General features: G+C 37.0%; 1 protein-coding gene and 1 long non-coding RNA gene across 3 annotated transcripts in view; one reads left to right on the top strand and one right to left on the bottom strand.

Annotated features, from left to right (window-relative positions):
- metap1d (methionyl aminopeptidase type 1D (mitochondrial)) overlaps window positions 1-20319 on the top strand; it is a 126986-nt gene extending 106667 nt beyond the window's left edge. For both annotated transcript variants that reach the window (XM_063052185.1, XM_063052186.1), the window contains exons 7-10: window positions 55-152; window positions 14309-14356; window positions 16856-16934; window positions 17082-20319. In XM_063052185.1, the coding sequence (XP_062908255.1) occupies window positions 55-152; window positions 14309-14356; window positions 16856-16934; window positions 17082-17166 (310 nt within the window). In that variant the 3' untranslated portion in view covers window positions 17167-20319. The remainder of the gene's footprint in view (window positions 1-54; window positions 153-14308; window positions 14357-16855; window positions 16935-17081) is intronic.
- Window positions 1-21684, bottom strand: part of LOC134348587 (uncharacterized) — a 63364-nt gene that overhangs the window by 35144 nt on the left and 6536 nt on the right. The window lies entirely within an intron of this gene.

Genomic DNA, 21684 nt, shown 5'->3' with positions numbered 1-21684 from the left:
AGATTTCTATGCTAATCTATAAAATTTGATTTCTTTCTTTTGTTGTATTTATAGCGAGATAGCGCATTCCAGTGGATTGCAAGTTTGTCCGTATTTCATTGGCCATGGGATAGGCTCATATTTTCATGGACATCCTGAAATTTGGCATCATGGTAAGTTTTTCACTTTGTTTGCTCAAATTCAATAACATTTACTTAACTACTTGTAAAAGTTCTTTAACCAAAATGTTTCTCTTTATTATTAATTGCCAGCAAAATCTGCAAAATAATGGTTGGCAGTTCCGACACTCTAAGATAGGCCTTGGTGTTTTGAGGTGTGCAGATGGGCATGCTAGGAGCAGTATCAACCGTACCTAGATATGGTGCAGCTGCAACACAGGACTAAATGCATGCTCAATTTAAAAATCAACATGCAATAAACAGAGCTAAGCAATAACATGCCCAACGGAATAGATCAAAGCTATGTAGTTCTGTTGCATCTACAGTAGTTGTGAATGGCAATAACCAATTACGGACGATAAGGCTCTATTCATGAACATCTCCACCCTCAACAATGATGGAACCTAGCATGTACAGTACAATGCAAAAGACTTAGGCGCCCTAGAATTTTTATGGTTTCAGATGGTGTGGCCTCCACAGAGTCCTGACCTCAACATCATCGAGGCTGTCTGGGAGAGACAGAAGCAAGCAAGACAGCCAAAGTCTGCAGAAGAACTGTGGCACGTTCTCTAAAATGCTTGGAACAACTTACCAGCTGATTTTCTTTTAGAACTGCACGACAGTGTACCTAAGAGAATTGATGCAATTTTAAAGGCAAAGGGTGGTAAAGCCAAATACTGATTTTATTTTTTTTTACTGTTTACTGCTCTTTCTTGTAATGTTTTTGATATTTAGAAACCTCTCATTTCATTATTTTGAAAGCATCTTCACTTTACACAATTTTTTACATCTGCCTATGACTTTTGTACGATACTGTAAGTGCTAATGATAAAACTGAACATTTTTTAACCATCCATTTGGTCTGCAGTGGTAACTGGATGAAGCATATGTTTCCTTCTTCAACTATTCTTCAGCCAAGCAATTTACTCCTGTGATATTAAGAACTGGCTGTGAGCCCTGGACAAGGCTTTGGACATCCCAGCTATAGTACTGATGATATGCACTCTAGAACTAGTTGGGCTTGTAGGCAAGCTGTTCCTGGATAATTAAAACACTGTCATCTATTCAACAATATGGAAAATTGTCCTGTTATGGCCTGTTTACAAAATGTGGGATAAGCGCAGTTTTGTTAATTTCTATAGAATCAGTCAACTCTCAATAATAAGCTAAGCAATGGAAGAGATATTACTATAACGTATCACTTGCTCGCTCACCAATAATCTGCTTACCAATACCCAGTTCAGATTCTGCAGGATTGCTTCAGGCCTCATCGTAGCCTTGGAAAAACGTGCAGCAAAGAGCTGACATCTAAAGTTGAGATGCGAGTGACTGCATTTGACATTAAGGCAGCTTTTGATTGAGTGTAGCATTTGAGTAGTGGTAAAATTAAATTCAGCGAGCATCAAGGAAGAAAGATTTCCACAGATGGAGACATACGGTAGCACACAATAAGATAGGTGGCTCTGGTTATTAATCATTCCATGTTGAATTGAATCGAATTTATTTCTTAAATCCTTCACATGCATGAGAAGTAAAAATCTTCACATTACATCTCTGTCAGGAGATCTGTACCACACTTCCTCAGGGTGTTGTGCTTTGTAAACCATTTTCAGCTATTTCTTCAAGGGATTATCTTCATGTTAAGGTGAGAAATAGGGATATTCATAAAATGCTGGAGGTACTCAGCAGGTCAGTTTCTATCTATGGAAGTGAATAAACAGTTGATGTTTAGGGCTGAGACCCTTCATCAGGACTGATGAAAGCTCTTGGCCCAAAATGTCAACTGTATATTCATTTTCATGGATGGTACCTGGCCTGCTGAGTTTCTCCAGCATTTTTTAAGTGTTGCTCTGGATTTCCAGCACCTGTGGAATCACTTGTGTTTAAAATAAGGATATTTGCTAATGATTGCAATAATATTCAATTTCAATTGCATCTCGGCAAATGAAGCACACACACCTGCAGAAAGGAAAATTCAGACACATTCAGACTGGTGCTGAAAAGTGGCAACCAAAGTTAATGCTGCAGATGTACTAGGAAGTGATCATCTCGACAAGATAGGCTTGCTTCAATTTAATGACTTTGCCATCACCAAATATCCATTGTCAATATTGTGGAATATCACCATTGACTAGAACCTGAACTGGACCAGCCTCATAAAATGTTTGGCTACAAGGGCAAGTGAGGGATTGGCTTTTCTACTGTGGCTCACTTTCTGATAACCCCAAAACCTTTACACTTTCCATCCAGTGCAAGTTGGGAGTGTGCTACAATGCTGACCACTTGTCTGGATGAGTGAAGCTCCAAAAATGTGCAAGAAACTTAACACCGCCTTTAACAAGTTTCACATCTAAGCATTCAATAGTTCCATCCACTACCAACACACAGTGGCCGCATTTTGTCCCATCCACTGCACTTACTCATTTTGGCAGTTCCAACAGCAACCTCCAAATCCGTGACCTCTGCTACCAGGAATAATAAGAACTTAGGTTCACGCTCCCTTCCACAGCACACACCATCCTGTCCTGGAAATATATTACCTGGAACTCCCGTCCCAGCAGTATCTTCTTCAAGAGGACTGCGATGTTTGAAAGTGATAGTTCACCCTCACTTTCTCAAAGGCAATTGAACTTGAACAATAAAATTTCTTACCAGCAATAACTTTATCTTGGAAATTGAAAATATAAAACTGTATTGTTTTTATCTTTTTCTTCTGTATTATATTTTCACTCTCTAAGCCTTTATGCTTGCAACTGTGTTTGCCTCTGATGTTTACAGCCACTGCCAAGATAATTTTGGGTCACTTCTCTGGGCTTTGAACTTCCTGCTTATTTCTTTCTGGATATCTGTCAATCTTTATGTATGTCTCTGATCTATATTTGTCACATTCTGTATACATCATCCATGTCTGTAGTTGTGTATATCTTCTTGTGTGTTTATTCTTCTTTCTCCTTTTATGTTCTTTTCCTTTTGAAATCATTACCCTCCTTTTTCTCTCATCACTTATTTTCTGTAAATTTGCATTTCAAATTTCCAGTGCACATTCTTTTGAGGGTAGGTTTTCATGTTTGGCAAACTTAACACACATGCAGGCACCAACCAGGGTGAAATAACAGCATGAAAGGGCACTAAGCTTCCTACAGTGTGTGTACGGACAAAGAAGAGGATCAAAGAAAAACATTTCGACTGCTATTGCAAGTATTGCTGAAGGACAAAAGAGTAGCATTCTAGAGTGCTGAACTCTCAGACATTTGTAAAGACAGTATATCAAAGCTCAAATCATGAATCTTAATCTCAGGAGTAAAACTAGCATGTTTGTCAAACTGAAATGGTAGGGTGAGAGACAGGGAGGGGTGCAGAGTTAAGGTTACTATTGTGTTCTTGTAGTGGAAATCTGTTGGGAGTACTAGAAGATTAAATAAGCGTATTTAAAACAACAATTTACATTTATTTGGTATCTTTAACATGATGAAATCTTCTTAAATACTCAAGGAAGCTATTCTCAAGCGAAATTTAAATAGTTCCTTGTAAGAAGATGACATCCAGGACAAAGAGGGCTAATGTTTAATCAAAGATCTACGTTCTAAATTAGGAGAGGTGGAGAGATTTATGAGGTGATTTCAAACAGGTGTAGACAACAGAGACAATTGCCAATTACACTGCAAAGAAATATGAGACAAGAACTAATGTTTTGGGGATTAGTAACTATTAAGATGATTGATAATATGATAATTAAGTTTTACATTTTTCATGTTATAAAATGACTAGGAAAGCAGGTTGCCTGCTTTATAGGTTTGTCTTTCATGATTGTCATTCTGTAATTCATTTTTCTCAATGGAAAATTCTATGAGAAAATCAAGTAAGTCCTCCTTGTTTGGCTCAGATTTTATATTTATCAGAAGAAGGCAATACACCCTCTTGGCACCTAGTGGGCAGATTAGACGCTTGCCACTTGCAGAACCTTTCAGCGTAGAATGTTCAAAGATGTTTTCCTGGCAAGTTATCCTTTAAATACAAGTCCTGCCCCCAAAGTTACATGTATATCCACATCTTTACTGTATATTGTTTCCATGATTGGTGGTGAATAATTTTGCACATTATAGTATGTATCTTCTGATACATATTACAATATGCTTATAACCACAGCAAGCAGATAGCAGTAATCCATGCTTGAAGGTGTTACTAAGGAAAAACTGTGCATCCATGCACTGAAAGTAGTGATGAATTTTTTGTTGTAAAATTGTGTAGCTTTCACAGTTTCAAGGTTATGCTGTAGAAAATAAATTTCTTTTTTTGAAAAAAATGGACCCTCTCCTAGCCCCAAATCTTTACGAATGCTTCTGTTGCCACATGGCATTTTATTCAAACTTATCATTATTTTGCTCTGAAGCTATATTAAATATGTGCCTCGAAATTTGGGATTATGTTCTCTTATACCTTACATTGCAGTGAATAAATGTAGAAAAGTAGAACACCTACAGTAATTAAGTAAACCCACCCATTTTTTGTTTTAAGACTTTCAATACTGTTATAGATATTTTCATTTCATAAATGAGAAGAAGTGCTGAACAGTTTTTAAGACTGGATCCAAAATATAATACAGGTTGAGCATCCCTTATCCGAAATGCTTGGGGCGGGAAGTATTTCGGATTTCAGATTTTTTTTTCAGATGTTGGAATATTTGCATATATATAGTGAAATACTTTAGGGATGTGATCCAAATCTAAACATGAAACTATTTGCATTACATATATAGCTTATACAAATACCCTGAAGGTTGTTTTATATAATATTTTTAATAATTTTGTGCATGAAATAATGTATACATTGAACCATCAGAAAGGTAAGCTATCACTACCTTGGCCACCCAGGTGGACAGTCAGTGGCTGTTTGGCAACGTCATCTTTCCCAACTCTGAATTTATATGCTACTGATAAGCAGTCTATGTCTTACAATTATTCATTACACATATGTACTGACACATTCAGCATGTTAGATTTTCATCAGTGACAATCTTGGCAAACTCTTAACGAATTTCACTGCTACTTCATGATCAGCAGATGCTTATCACCACACATGTTTTAAAATATAATCCCTTGTCTTTTCTTAAATTTCTGCAACCAGCCTTTTGAATATTCACAATTACCTTCAATTTTCAGTTTGTTATGATAGATCTTTGCTTGTTTTACAATCAGCATACCATTGAGGGGCATATGTTCACTCTGATGAATCCACTCTTTCAATACATGCTCAAGATCTTAATTTTTCGCCTTATGCAGTGTTTTTCCATTTTTCATTAACTTCTGTGAGGTCACTTCTCAGAACTGTCTGTGTGGGCAGAGACCTGTGCATCACTTGGGAATCCTCCCAGTGCCTTGTGGGATTTTCCATTTGTGGCATCATGTCAACGCTCAAAAAGATTTTTGGATTTCATAAGTTTTTGGATTTTGGAATTTAAGTATAATGTTTTTCCTTCCGAATTCTCTGTTTTTGCTTCCTTTTAACTAAATAGAATGAAGTTGTGTGTTTCATGTTTACTGTATGACTCAGTAATGTGAATTAGAATTTTTACCTTCAGCAATATGCATTTTAATTGAATGGTGGTTTATAATAATTAATCCAGAGGTTATATAGTTGCCTGGTTATATTTTGAGCAGAATCTTATTTAGTCTGTTGCAAATGTTACTGTGATCTTCTAGTCTAAATGCCTTTTATCCATTTTACTGTAATAATTCATCTCCTGTTTTCCTGATCAGCAACCCACTAGTATTCATTTGTCTAAATTTTATTCTTCTTCTGTAACCCTCTGAAACATAAGTGTCCTTTACATTTGTGGACCACGGTGGAATCTTGTTCAATTTGATTTCTATGTTCCTCTGAGATTTTTTGAACTTTTACAGTCCTCTTACTCTTTAAATGGTAAAGATTCAAAATGGCAACTGTTTTTACAATTGTGCATGGTTAGATCAAGTACTTACTCTTATGATCTATGGACCAACTAGGTTGAACAGTAGTATAGATTCATTCTCGGTAAGGCCAGTTATAATTTCAGTGTAGCTTCTTTGGCATAAACTGCATCATTTGCTAAAATCTCAACTGTGTTTTTTTTTAATCAGCAATGAATCAGACAGTTTTAATCAGACAATTTTACAGATTCGGTGGACAAAACTTGGAGAATTATTTCCTGTTTTGTTACCTCAAATTGTTGAAATAATTTCAACTGATTTAAAGAACTTGGACATGCAAACAGATCAGATATTTATATTTTCTGATTGGTGTAGAAGTCAATGGTGTAATGTCTTTTCTTATTTGAAAATGTTTATGTTGATTTTATTACATGAAGTGCCAAATTTGCACTGGTGCCAATTTTGTAATATAAAACTACTAAATTGCAAATTGGCACTCATATATCATGTTGTCCTGATCAGTGTCTGACTGTGAATACATATTTTGTTAACTATGGTATAATGTATTTGTTAAGTGTTTCGAGAGTAATTATATACAGTAATTTCCAGACTTGCGTGTTTTTGTGCAATATTTTATCCAATAACTGAGGTCTCTATTTTGGTACACACTGTTAAATCTCAAAAGATAGGTACACAGTCCATCTTAGGTTCTCCATTTTAATAAAAGTGTTAGTCCCCTAATTTTTACTTAGATTCTAGAGTTTTTGTCACAATTCTTCTGTGTGTTTTCTTTGATCTTCATGGGCAGATTTTCCACTAGTCTCAGATATACATTTCATCAATTTGAGCTCTTTTTCACGGTTTTACAAAGTAGTGTTCCATAATTAGCTTTCTGTTCTATTTACTAGTATGTACATTAGTAAGTTTCTCTTTTAATTATCACATTTCAAGGCATTTCTCCTTTCTTTACTCATAACTCATTTTCTGACACTGGGATCAACCTCATGGCTCTTTTCCGCACCACTTCCAGACTTCAATGCTTCCTTTGTGTCTCCATGACCAAAATTGTAATTGAGTTATGTTCTGACCAAAGATGTTAGATTTTCAGTGTGACATTCTCCATTTCATATTCTATTGATTTCCCAGTGTAGGTCACCAGTCTGTTTTCAGTGTTAAATACTGCTGTGGAATGACTGGACATACTGATTGTGAAATCCACCTAATTGTAGATTTCCAGCATCTGCAGATTTTCTCGTGTTTGCGTAATTGTAGATTCGTTTTGTCTTGAATCTGCTGTGGTTGATTTATGGAGATGAGATGTTAGTCATTATTTTCTTCCAGTGTAACACTATATACTTCTCTGTATTACATTTGATTTGCTGATAGTCTGTGCAAAAATATAATTTATCTAATTAACTTTGAAGGTTCCTTTATGTCTGATCAGCTTTAACTTTTTCCCCCTTCATTGATATTACTTGAAGTTGACTAGATTATTGAGCTCCTAAATTCAGTTTGTTAATATAGACAAGAAATACCTGTAATTGATGTTCCTCACATGTGATTATTTTCCAAGTATAATACTAGACTCCACTGAAGGTTTGACAAGTTATGTAAAAAATGTGATGCCATGTATATCTGTGTTCCTTAAACATAAAACTGATTTTCTCTTCGGCTTACTTGTCTCCCTCCATATGGCTCCCCAAATTTGACTTGATGGGAAATAACTGCATCATATTAAGAGAAGGAAAGAAATATGACACAAAAAATGATGTTAAATGCAATATCAAATTGAATCAAGGGATCATAAGTTATTGCAGTAAGAAGTTTCAGAAAACTACATATACTGTCAGAAGTAGATCACACCAGACTGTTGTGGCCTCTGGAATTTAAATGTGATAAATGCGCCACCACCGATTTATGTGGCTGTTCTTTGCATCCATACGTGGTGACAGGAATTTAGAGATTTCTCATTGTAATAGTTTCTAATCTCTTGATTCATTGGATGGCTTTGCTTTCAACATCATTGATTTTTTTTTTGTATTTTTTTGTTACCTTTCTCCCCACTCCAATCTTAAAGCTGTTAACTGCTGGGATCTAGTTCCATGCATGCTCCATTACCTTACTCAGTTATTCATGTGGGTTCTCACTTTGGCAGGGCCGTTGAACAATGAAGGGGTCACAGTTTAGCTCTATCTTGCCATCAAGTAAAGTCTGCATGGAATCATTACCGTTATGAATCACTCAGTAATTACTAGCAGTAGAAATCCTGGCAGATTTTTCCTCAGAACATAGGTCAAAAAATCCCTGCTTAGCTAAGGGTTACTGAGCATCTCAGTTGCAGCAAATACATATGTAACCAAATCAGATCATCCAATCCAGTATAAATCAGAAATTCACTCTGGATGCTTCTGCATCTAACTTCTTTTATCAGTGATTGGAATAAATATTTTCATAACTTTTATAAAATGCTGTGACTAGCTCAACCATCAACAATCTTGCACAATATTTAACTCTCGCCTATACTTGTTTACTGATGCCAGGAATATTAGTTGGTTTGGCTTTGCTGAGATTCAATAAACTGGTAATAATTAGAATGCACAATGTTGAATGAAGGGAAATTCAGAATTGAGGCTAACTTTGATTTGTATAGAATTATATGCTTTAGTAATTCAAGTGGAGGCCATTCAGCCTGTCATGCCTGTGTTGACTCATTGAAAGAGCAATCCAGTCACTGCCACTTCCTTGCTCTTTCTCCACAACGCTCCAGCTATTTCACGTCACTAATTCCTTTTCATGAGTTACTGTTGAATGTCCTTTTACCTATCCCTTGACACAATGCATTCCAGACAATGACCACACACTGTGTTAAAGAATGTTATTGAGTCATAGAAATTTATATCACAGAAGGTCTATCATGTCCATGTTGTTCAGAAAAGCAGCTGTTTCCCAGTTTTTGGTCAGTAGCCCTCAGTTAGAGCTCTTCAGTATGTCTCAAATGATGAATGAGTCTGCTTCTCTTCTCCTTGCGGAAAGTGAATTCGAGACCTCTACTACTCCTTGGGTGACAACTTTTCCCATAGCATTCCTTTAACCTTTTCTTAAATTGTTATCATTCTAGCTCCTTACTGATGGAAAAGGATTTACCTGTTCATGCTGTGTAGATTCTCATATTTCAATCAAATCTCTTGTCAGTGTCCTCTGTACCAAAGAAAGCAATCCCAGACTAGTCAGTCACTCTGCATATCCATGAGCCACTATCCTGGAAGTGTCCTTGGAACTCATTTTCTTTATTTTCCTGTTTTCTGATGACCAATCAGTACACTATTTAACTGGCCTAATCAGTCTTTTTCTTATGTTGTTCTAGCATGGTCTCCTGCTTTTCAACTCAGCTGATAGCACTATATTTTCCAGCTAAGTCACCTCTTGTGCAACCTTAAGGGACCTGCAGACATTCACTCCAAGATTCCATTAGCACACTACCCTTCATTTAATGTCTATTCCCATGTTTTGTTGGCCTTTCTAAATGCATTATCTTGGTTGTATTCCATTTGCCACTTTTATGTTTACTCCAGTCCACTGGTATCCACCAGCATCCTGGAACCTTCTTCCTCATACCACTATTCATTTTAGTACTATCAGCAAACAACTTAATCACGGCCCCTGCATTTAAATCTAATATATCTCACCAAGGACAGGAGCCGCCATGCTGACTCCTGTGGAACTCCAATGTCTGCAGTCCTTTGATCACTGAAATCCAGTGACAATTCCACTTTGCCTTCTCCTACTGCCAAGTTTTAATCCAACTACTCACTTTGTATTGAACTACAAGGGCTTTGACTTTTCTGATCATGTGGTGAACCATGCCAAAGTCTATGTAGATGTGCTACCCATACCGACTCAAACTTTAAAATGAGTTAATTGAATACCACCTACCTTAACAAACCAGTATGGCTTGTGCTTCATTATTTGTATTTCTCTAAATTCGGATTTATGCAGCCTCCGAGAATGTTTTCCAGTAATTTTCTCACCACTGAGATTAGGCCGAATCACATCAGTCATAGAGCAATAGAGCACAGAAATGGGCATTTTGCCTGTCAATATCAACCTTTTTGCCTGTTTGCATTAATCCACTTGCATCCTTCATTGCCTCTTTAGGGCACTGTACGGTAGTGGTTAGCACAACACTTTACAGTATCAGCAACATAGGTTTAATTCCTGTCGCCATCTATAAGGAGTTTGTACATTCTCCCCAAGACTGGATGGGTTTCCTCCAGGTGCTCTGGTTTCTTCCCACAGCTCAAGGACACACTGGTCGGTCGGTAAATTGGTCATTGTAAATTGTCCCGTGATTAGGCTGTGGTTAAATCGGGTTGCTGCGTGGCGTGGCTCGAAGGGCCAGAAGGGCCTGTTCCATGGTGTAACTCAATAAATGTTTTAAAAAGTATTCAAATGCCTCATAAACATATCTGATTTCACCACATCAGACAGTGAGTTCAAGATATCTACAACTCCCTGTGTCTACCTATATCTAAATCTCCCTTAGATTTCGTTTAAAACTCCTTCCTCTCACCTTAAATCTATGCGCTTTTATTTTAGTTATCCCTGTTATGGAAGAAAGATTCTGCTTATCTATCCGACCTGTGACTTTCATAATTTTATATACTGTTATCAGGTCACCTCACAGTCTGCTTCACTCCAGCGAAACCAATCCCAGCCTTTCCAATCTCTCTCCAATCCTGATGTATAGTTAATTTATTCCTTTCTCCTTTCTCTAAACAAACTAAGTTAATAATCTTCCATTCTTCTGGCACCATGCCTGTAATCAAAGAAGATTGTAAGATCATGTTACAACTGCACAAGATATTGGTGAGACGTTCAGGATGCCTAGCTATGGAACATATAGCTAGTAAGGGACAGAGGGTCCAGTGAGATGGAGGAACTGAGCGAAATACATGTTAGTAGGGAAGTGGTGTTAGGTAAATTGAAGGGATTGAAGGCAGATAAATCCCCAGGGCCAGATGGTCTGCATCCCAGAGTGCTTAAGGAAGTGGCCCAAGAAATAGTGGATGCATTAGTGATAATTTTTCAAAACTCGTTAGATTCTGGACTAGTTCCTGAGGATTGGAGGGTGGCTAATGTAACCCCACTTTTTAAAAAAGGAGGGAGAGAGAAACCGGGGAATTATAGGCCGGTTAGCCTAACGTCGGTGGTGGGGAAACTGCTGGAGTCAGTTATCAAGGATGTGATAACAGCACATTTGGAAAGCGGTGAAATGATCGGACAAAGTCAGCATGGATTTGTGAAAGGAAAATCATGTCTGACGAATCTCATAGAATTTTTTGAGGATGTAACTAGTAGAGTGGATAGGGGAGAACCAGTGGATGTGGTATATTTGGATTTTCAAAAGGCTTTTGACAAGGTCCCACACAGGAGATTAGTGTGCAAACTTAAAGCACATGGTATTGGGGGTAAGGTATTGGTGTGGGTGGAGAATTGGTTAGCAGACAGGAAGCAAAGAGTGGGAATAAACGGGACCTTTTCAGAATGGCAGGCGGTGACTAGTGGGGTACCGCAAGGCTCAGTGCTGGGACCCCAGTTGTTTACAATATATATTAATGACTTGGATGAGGGAATTAAATGCAGCATCTCCAAGTTTGCGGATGACACGAAGCTGGGTGGCAGTGTTAGCAGTGAGGAGGATGCTAAGAGGATGCAGGGTGACTTGGATAGGTTGGGTGAGTGGGCAAACTCATGGCAGATGCAATTTAATGTGGATAAATGTGAAGTTATCCACTTTGGTGGCAAAAATAGGAAAACAGATTATTATCTGAATGGTGGCCGATTAGGAAAAGGGGAGGTGCAACGAGACCTGGGTGTCATTATACACCAGTCATTGAAAGTGGGCATGCAGGTACAGCAGGCGGTGAAAAAGGCGAACGGTATGCTGGCATTTATAGCGAGAGGATTCGAGTACAGGAGCAGGGAGGTACTACTGCAGTTGTACAAGGCCTTGGTGAGACCACACCTGGAGTATTGTGTGCAGTTTTGGTCCCCTAATCTGAGGAAAGACATCCTTGCCATAGAGGGAGTACAAAGAAGGTTCACCAGATTGATTCCTGGGATGGCAGGTCTTTCATATGAAGAAAGACTGGATGAACTGGGCTTGTACTCGTTGGAATTTAGAAGATTGAGGGGGGATCTGATTGAAACGTATAAGATCCTAAAGGGATTGGACAGGCTAGATGCGGGAAGATTGTTCCCGATGTTGGGGAGGTCTAGAACGAGGGGTCACAGTTTGAGGATAGAGGGGAAGCCTTTTAGGACCGAGGTTAGGAAAAACTTCTTCACACAGAGAGTGGTGAATCTGTGGAATTCTCTGCCACAGCAAACTGTTGAGGCCAGTTCATTAGCTATGTTTAAAAGGAAGTTAGATATGGCCCTTGTGGCTACAGGGATCACGGGGTATGGAGGGAAGGCTGGGTTCTGAGTTGGATGATCAGCCATGATCATAATAAATGGCGGTGCAGGCTCGAAGGGCCGAATGGCCTACTCCTGCACCTATTTTCTATGTTTCTATGTTTCTATATGCAGAAACTATAAGCTAAACTGAAACAATTCACAAGGATATTGCTTGGACTGGAGGGCTTGAGTTATAAGGAGAAACAATTTAGCATGTAGTGAACCATGCCAAAGTCTATGTAGATCGCAGTAAATGTGCTACCCGTACCGACTCAAAAGTTCAAATAAGTTAATTGGATACCACCTACCTTAAGTATAGGAGGCTGAGAAGTGACCTTATAGAATCAAAAAAATCTTGAAGGGCAAAGATAAGGTCCTTTTAACAGGCTAGGGAATTCTAAAATAAAGGGCATAGACTGAAAGTGAGAGGGAAAACGTTTAAAGGGGACCTGAGGGACAACTTTTTCAGACAGAGGATAGTGGGTATGTGGGACAAACTGCCAGAGGAAGTGGTAGAGATAGGTACAGTTACAACATTTAAAAGACATTTGGACAGCTCCTTGAAAAGGAAAGGTTTTGGGGTGGGGGTATGGGCTAAACACAGGCAATTGGGGAATCAACTTCAGCAGGCAACTTGGTCAACATGGAAGTTGGGCTGATGAGCCTGATTATCTGTTATAAGCAGGTTCATCTGCTAGGACTTGATCTACATTTGTCCTTTTTTAGGTTTAATTAAAGTATGATCGCAACCTCTAATAGGTTCTCCCACTACCAACCTTTCCACTTGGGTTCATTCCCTAAGGCAGTCATTTATTCTTTTTCTGAGATTGTAATATACTACCTAAAATTTTCTCACGAATACTGTGCAAGTATTCTCCTTTTCTTATACTCTTTACTTGGTTAATGACCCAGTTGTATTAGGGTTAAGGTTTCTGACTATGTTACTTTGGCATTTCTCAGAAATTTCCCTCCATATTTGCTCTATATTTCCCTCGAATTCTTTGATACACTCCTAGCAATGTAATTTTCCTCATTTCAAACTATATGGCCTAATGTAATTTCTCCTTACAGCTGTAATTATTTCCTTAACTCTTACTGGAACTCTTTCTCCCCCCCCCCCCCAAAACACACACAGACTTGGTCCCTCCCTATACCTTGTATGAAAACCTTGTAACCAGGAATATTAAGATACCACTTTTTCTCCTCATTATGCCATAATTCTACATTTGCTTCTGTGCCCTCACCTTCATTTTCCAGACCATTAGCATCAAAGTACAAACAATTAAATTCTCTCTGGCTTCCTTTTGCTCAATTTTGTTGTCTCTGACTTCCACACTCATTTGCCTGCTTTCCATGCTTGTTTTTGAATGTCCTACCTTTGATCCAGTTTTGCCCTCTTTTTCCAGAAACTGTGGTAAGAAAGTAGTAATAATGAGTATAGTAATCTGTGCTCTTTGTCCTGTACTTTAGACAACCAAGAGAAACGATTCCAGATTGAAGTTTATCTGTGCTTTACATGACATAGACAAATAAGTGTTTGCATTCTGTTGTTGTGGTCTACGTGTTTCTGCTTTGAGTAGAATATGTTGTGGCTTATGCACATTTGAAGACAAATTGAATTGTTCAGATTTTCTTAAAGATTTTGATTAATTACAAAGTATATGTAAATAAATTGTTAGATAACTACCTGTAAGAACTGTCATCACTGTGTACCATGTCTGGTTGTTAGATATTTATCTTAGGTAATCAAATGAAACTCAAAAATTGTTTCTGTCATTATAATAGCAAATACAAATGATCTGCTGATGGAAGAGGGAATGACATTTACTATTGGTAAGTATTGTCATCACAATTGATGGATTTTTCAATGCTTAAAATACACTTCCAAAGGTCATTTGATTGAACAGCCAAACTTAAAATATGAATTTTCAGATGAAATAACTGACATGGTAAGTAAGCTCTATATAAAATAAACTTGCCCTGCCTTAATATTACAAAAGCAAAATCAAGATGAAAAGTGAGGAGGATGCAGAGAGGCTTTGGAGGTATAGCCAAGAAAATGAATAGGCAAGGACATGGCAGATGGAATATAATGTCAAAAAATGTGACATCATCCAGTTTGCAGGTAAAATAAAAAAGGCAGAGTATATTTTAGATGTGAGACATTGAAAGGTTTTGGTGCTCAGAGGAATTAGGCTGTCCATGTTCATAAATCACTGAAAGTTAACATGCAGGTACAGCAAGCAATTAGGAAGGCAAATAATATGTTGGCCTTTATTGCAAGAAGAATTGTATAGGGTTAGAGACATCTTGCTCCAATTATGAAAGCCCCCAGTGAGACTGCATCTGGAATATTGTAAGTCTGCTTACTTGAGGAAGGATATAATTTTGTTAGAGGGAGTGCAGCAAAGGTTCATGAATTTGATTCCTGGGATGGTGGATTTATAATATAAAGAGAGACTTAAATAGACTGAGCTTATACTTCAGAGTATGGAAGACTGAGAACGATATCATTGAAACATAGAACATTCTTACTGGTTTTGATGGGTTACACATTGATTTGATGTTTGTCCTGGCTGGTTGGTCTACAATGAGGGATCACAGTCTGAAAATAAGGGGTCCATCATTCAAGACGGAGCTGAAAATAAGTTTTTCAGTCAGCAAGTAGTGAATCTTTGGATTTCTCAACCCAAGATTATTAGAGCAGTTCAGTCACTATATTCAATACACAGGTTGATTTTCTTCTTTGGTATTTAAAAAAAAAATTATTGGATATGGGATTAGTGCAGGGAAGTGGCATTGAGGTTAAAGATAATTCTTGCTCTTACTGAATGAGAAAATAGACGTGAAGGGACAAATGATTACTACTTCTATTTCTTAAGTTCTAATTAAAGATTGAATTAAATTTTCCATTTGTGCTTGGAAGTAGGTACAGAGGAGATGTCGGATAAGTTTTTTACTCAGAGAGTGGTGAGTGCATGGAATGGGCTGCTGGCAATAGTGGTGGAGGCGGATATGATAGGGTCTTTTAAGAGACTCCTGGATAGGTACATGAAGCTTAGAAAAATAGAGGGCTATGGGTAACCCTCGGTGCTTTCTAAAGTACATGTCTGGCACAGCATCGTGGGCTGAAAGGCTTGTATTGTGCTGTAGGTTTTCTATGTTTCTAAATAGTTTTTGATACTAAATTTTGTGTGATAGTTAGGTTTTGTTCTAACTATCCTGTCAATGTATTTTGTTGAATTGAATACTGTTGAGTTAATGTTTCTGGTTATACTGTCCTATTGACTAGAGTAAGTGGTTTAATTTTGTTTTGTTCAGTTTCTCAGGCCCATTTATTGAAATATTATAGTGATGAACAAATAGCAAAGTGATAAACATTCTTTGTCAAAACACAAATGCTGAAGAATGAACTTTTTAATTGAACTGAATCCCTTTGAGATAAAGGTTAGGGGTGCTAATTGAGCTGTTTAAGTTAAAGGAGTTGATAAGACAATAAAGTGGAAAATATTTTTTCAAGTGGTGGTAGCCAACGTGCAAAATTGTCTCATTGAAGGACAGTGAAGCTCAAAGGACTGAATGGTCTCGTTCTGTTCTTCATTGCAAGTGCTTTTCTTTCCTATCCAACCATCCAATTATCCTTTAAAAGCAAGTTCTGGAGGTAATTAGAAAGTTGGGCAGTATCTGTGGCTAGAGAATCGGAGATAGTGTTTCAGGTCAGTGAATTTTCATCACAACTGCTGCCTGACCAGCTGAATATTTCCAGCTTTTTCATGTTTGTATTAGATTCCAGCATCTGTAGTTCCTCTCTTTTCAGTTACAGATAAATATATGTAGTTCATTTGGCTAAGGTGTAACCATCACACCGAGTGCACCACCAGTAACTGTTGTAATGTGATTGATATGCCTTAAAATGAGTTTCAATTCAGACAGGATGGTGGCTGAGAAGGTTATGTCGCTTTGCTTTGTATTCCAGCAGCATTAGTGCAAAGTTCTAAAATTAATTCTGGATCTGAATTAGATATTTAGTGGTGGTGAAAAAAAACATGTAATTTCTTGAAAACACTAATATTTGTGTTCCTTGAACTTAGATTGATGGATTATGTCACACACATTCAGCTCTAACTTGACTATTTGATTTTCATATCCCTTCCAGTCCCGATTTCTTGGTGTCTTAGCTTCTTCCAATTCACCAGTAGTCTCATCCTTTAAAGTTCTGACTTCCCTGCTTAATTATGTGTACGTTAAGAAAGGGAAGTACTTGTGGCATTAGGAGCTCAGCTTCCTGTGATCAATGTCTAACTCTACTTGTATTTATCATTTGAATTACAGAGCCAATTTTGATGGAAGGATCTCCAGAATTTAGAATCCTACAAGATGGGTGGACTGCTGTATCTACCGATAATCTGAGGTGCAGATAATTATGCTTTAGTTTATTCTATTTCAGGAGTTATGTTTTATACCACCAGTTTTTGCTACCAATAATCATCTTCTAAAAGATACTTTGATGCATTATTTTCCAAATAATTCATGCATTTCCTTAAACGTTATCTTTTAGGTCAGCGCAGTTTGAGCACACTGTAGTAATAAGCTCAGAAGGAGCAGAAATTCTAACCAAGTTGCCGCAGGAAGATCAAGGTTAAACGGGAGAAACGGATTGATGCATCCAATGCAATACTAGGACTTTCTGTGGAGAGGGTTTCAAGGCCGCACTGGTTGTAACAACGCCGAAGATCATTGAAACCAGGTCGAATTTCACTATATTGGAAATTTCCCGCGCTTTGAATTGGATTTTTTTTTATCTATTAGCATGGTTCTTGAAATGTAAAGATTACTGCTCCTTTTTAAAATATATTTGAGCATAATAATCCAGTTAATGCTGCCTTAAACGTTGTTGACCCCAAATCTGCATCTAGTCAAGATAACTGAAATGTTTCACGGAGCTTCCAAAACCTTTGAAAAGGATGTTATCTGAGTTATCTGGCAATAGGAATAATCCGGTATGTAAAAAGAAACTTCTTATTGACGTTTGAATTCGATAATTATTTCAAAGAGAAAGTCGAACTTCTGTATGCGCTGAAATAAAGAATTGAGTTCATTTTGCTTTTATGCCATTGAAATACGACTTTGTTGAATTGATCGCGATAGGAATAACATTTTTTTGAAAACGTCACCCATGCTGGTGTCTACAGATTAACCAACAAATTATTAGCCATTTCATTAATCAAAATTGTAACTATTTTGTCTGCAGATCACAGCATTACCAATTAAAACGAGAATTATTAAAAATTGTACAGCACGTGAAGGAATTATTATTGTAGTCTTGTACACCTCAAATGTTTCAAATAGTTGTCATTGTTCATGTATGAAGGAATAATGTTTAAACTTTTAAAGATGCCACGGAATGTCTTATTTGAAAAGTTTGTATCTATGTAATATTCTCATAGCGAAATATATGGTTATTGGATCGTCCATTCTTCATGAAAAGATGCCTGTTTCCAGGGAATACATGTGCACCGGTAATGTCAGAAACGTACTCTACTCTTTAATTTCTCAAATTGTCCCCACCGCACATTATTTACCTATAATTTACGACGGGATTTCTATTGTCTCATGAAGATGTTGGTTTATCACCATTATTGCGTTTCACTCATCCGCTATAGAAATGTAAGGCTTGTATCTTCGAATAAAGATGTACTCTAATGTAAATAGTCATGGACGCACAGTGGAATGGCGATATTAGAGATACCAGATGGTAAGGCTATACTTTCGTCGCGAACATTATTATACTTCTTCCGAAAATTTCGATCTCGCCTGTTCCTTGTGATATTTGGAATGTTTATATTTACATGCTTAATGTTATCGGAAAATTTACCATACTTGTGAACTTCCTGAGAATGTAAAAGTATATTTTGTATGTTTGAGAAAGTAAGACGTGATCGCAAATCCCACATATTGCTTGCGATTGTTCAGATTTTTTAAATTATTTTCAGTGTAATATCTATTTCGGGAATTCCTAATGGCTTAGCCAAGATTGCTTTATTAGCCAAATTTTAGCATATTTGTGTTTTTAAATATCCGCTTCCCTTCTGTCTGAATTAATACGACTCCAGACGGCATTTCTTTCCAGTGATGTGACCAAGGATGGTGTTTTGTTCTGCAACCAATTGTTTTTTGGTTAAAGTTAATCAGCCGACACAAGAGCTTCTAGTTGTTTTTCTGCAATAGAAAGCCACTGGCCCCCAAGGTGATTACAAGTGTTTGCCTAATATAAAAATTGAAATAATGAAAATTATTGAAATATAAATATACCGTAAAATACATGCAGTCTATAATGAATGGAAAATGTGTGTTTAAACTCTAAAGCCCCCCACCCCCAGATTTTGTGAAAATCCATTTCCAGCAAAACAGAATTTATACAAATTAAGTCGTCACTTCGGGTGAGGGGAGGGTTATGCTGAAGATGAAGGCTATATTACTTTGTAATGTTTCTGATAGTCGTTATTGCATACTGAGAAGTGGAAGTGTGACTCTTTCAAGCAGAAAAATAACGCTTTATATAGAATTATTTGGCCGTTTTGCCCAGTCACCAAAATTGTAGTTCATTTGCAGATTGATATTCACCAATGTTTTTAAAAATCTTCAAGGTTGAGCCATATGTAGAAGTAAAATTGGGGTGTGTGTTTATTGATGGAGGGGATAATGAATGATTGTTAAAATAAACCCGCATCATTGTTATAAGATCGCTGTTTTCATATTTAACTTTTTTGGTATGGGGCATGGTTCAAGTTAATTAGTCGTAAAAGCAGAAATTTGCAGAAAAGAGATTTGTCACTTTAATTGTGCGTGTAATTAAATTATTAATTTAGTACGCGTGTGCAGTTAGTCAATCAGACTGATACACTGCGTCTAGATGTTTTCAAATAAGCTAAGCTGAAGTGGTGAACGATAGCATAAGTAAGATCATGTTTTGTTTATACATGTGAAAATGCAAACATTGCGACCGATCCTATATCAAGCATACTTTTGATGTTGAATAACGGTTTGATTAACTGGTTTTTAAAACGATTGTGATTCGATATTAATTGTTCCGTTTTGACGCGGGGTAAAGGCAAGTCATGTATGTGTACAACAGCGGAGCTCAGACAGTTCTCAAATGTACATGTTTCGTCAAACTTCGGATAGTTCTCAGCTTTAAAAAAAAACTGATGAAAACAGGTAGTAGTACTGTTGGGATTCGTGTGGCATCTGGACACAATCATACACACGTCGGAAGAATTAAGTAAGATTGTCACGTCAGCCCCGAGTGGTTTTCAGAACAGATTAATTCTGCCTGTTTACAAGATCTTTAGATAAAAATGTCTCTGTTCATTTTAAATATTAAAGGAACTGAACCAAATCGACAACTGAACTGTTCGTGGTGTAAATTTCATCAGGAACAGGTGCCGAGATATTTCTGTCTTTAGTTAGCAATAGATTCAGAGACAGGCTTCTTGAAATCAACCCGAGAATTACGTATTTATAATTAATACCGCAATATCTGCAATCATATTTTGTTCTCTGTAGATTACGATGCAATTATTACCTTTTACTCCCCCATCCTAATTGTCACACATAATTAATAAACGGTTGTAAATTCAACACAAACTGTATCATGTCTAACATTGCTTCAAAATACAGAACAACTTCGTGCGCTATCTGTTGTGGTTTAATAGTTTTATGTAACATGTAATCCAATAAATGTGATAGATGTTACTTTTCCTTGTCAAAGTGTGTTCTGTAACTTAAGCTCTCAAGAACGAGTTCTATTAAAATATGTTCTTTTTACAAATACTGCGTAATTTTGGTGAGACTCGTTTGCAAAAAAAAAGATATTTTGGCCTGTAAACTCTTAAATGGATGCCTTTTACACATTTCCAGTCTCTGTAAACAAAGTACACACTAACAAGCTACATTGGCAGCAAGGGATGTTGAACATGCCTACAGTACAAATATTTTTATGAACCTAACACATGAATAAGTATGAATACCAATTTGTAGAGCCTCAATTTTAGTGCTTAATTGGCTTGGCCAAGAGAAGATTTATTCAAAATACAGAATAGGCCTGAGCAGTTGACTGTAATTAAATATTTCATTTGAGGCTGGGCACTGTTTCTGCAGCTGACATGCAAATTTTCACGATCAATTCTTCAATGTTTTATTGCGATTCTCAGTCGGAGACGTTTGGGGAAGCAACGGTTTGATAGGTAATGGAGCTTTTCACCTACTGGTAATGCTCTGAAGATTTATGAACAGCAGGACAGCAAAAATCTGAATTCATGGAACCCTTTGAACAGTAGCAAAGCAATCACTTTATTGCTACTAAGAGGCGATGCACTTTACCTCCGCAACCTGTTTAACAGAATGCTACAATATATATTTTTATATATAAGTGGAGGTAAACATGCATTTCCTCCGAATATATATTTTTTAAATGACACGATCTAAGTAATCGAATTACAACGGTATATTCAGGTAGAAAAATGTACTACATAATCGACTGAGAGTAAAGATCAAATAAAAGGGGTTATTGAAGGGAAACACGACCATGTGGTGAATTTGGTTTTACAGCGGTCTTTTTAAAAATAGCTTCTCATTTGTTGAATGCAAGGTTTGTATTAACTGAGCACACCCTTGAGAAGTAAACCTCGTTTTTCTTTAACTGTCAAATGTTGAATATTACAGAATGACCAGCGTTAGGATACAAATAAGTAGGTATCTCCAGTCTCCGTATAAATCATTTCAACGCACAAAAATAAGAAAAGTTTCCTGTAGAAACATAGCGAATATTGAATTTATGCAAGAAATAGTACGTACAACTTATAACATGTCCAATGCATGTTAAAATTGGCATGATATCTTTTTAAATATCGCCGTGTTAAAAATCACTTAATCTTTTAATACTCTTTATTCCAGCTGTACGCATTTGCGTTACATCAACCGTGGTTTACACTTACTGACCGCCAGAGTCTCATCAGGATTCAAATTACACCGTTTATCGCTGTGTGTGAAGTATTTAAACCCGAAAATGTATTTTAAGTACCTTTTATTCGCCCTTCAAACAAAACAGTGCAATTAATCTCCCAAATTGAAGTATGGCTTTCTAGAAATTTTATATCATT

The sequence above is a fragment of the Mobula hypostoma genome, chromosome 6 (genome assembly GCF_963921235.1).
Source record: "Mobula hypostoma chromosome 6, sMobHyp1.1, whole genome shotgun sequence".
NCBI classification, from domain to species: domain Eukaryota; kingdom Metazoa; phylum Chordata; class Chondrichthyes; order Myliobatiformes; family Myliobatidae; genus Mobula; species Mobula hypostoma.
Note: the sequence above shows the minus strand (reverse complement) of the source record. Positions and strands in the feature narration are given on the sequence as shown.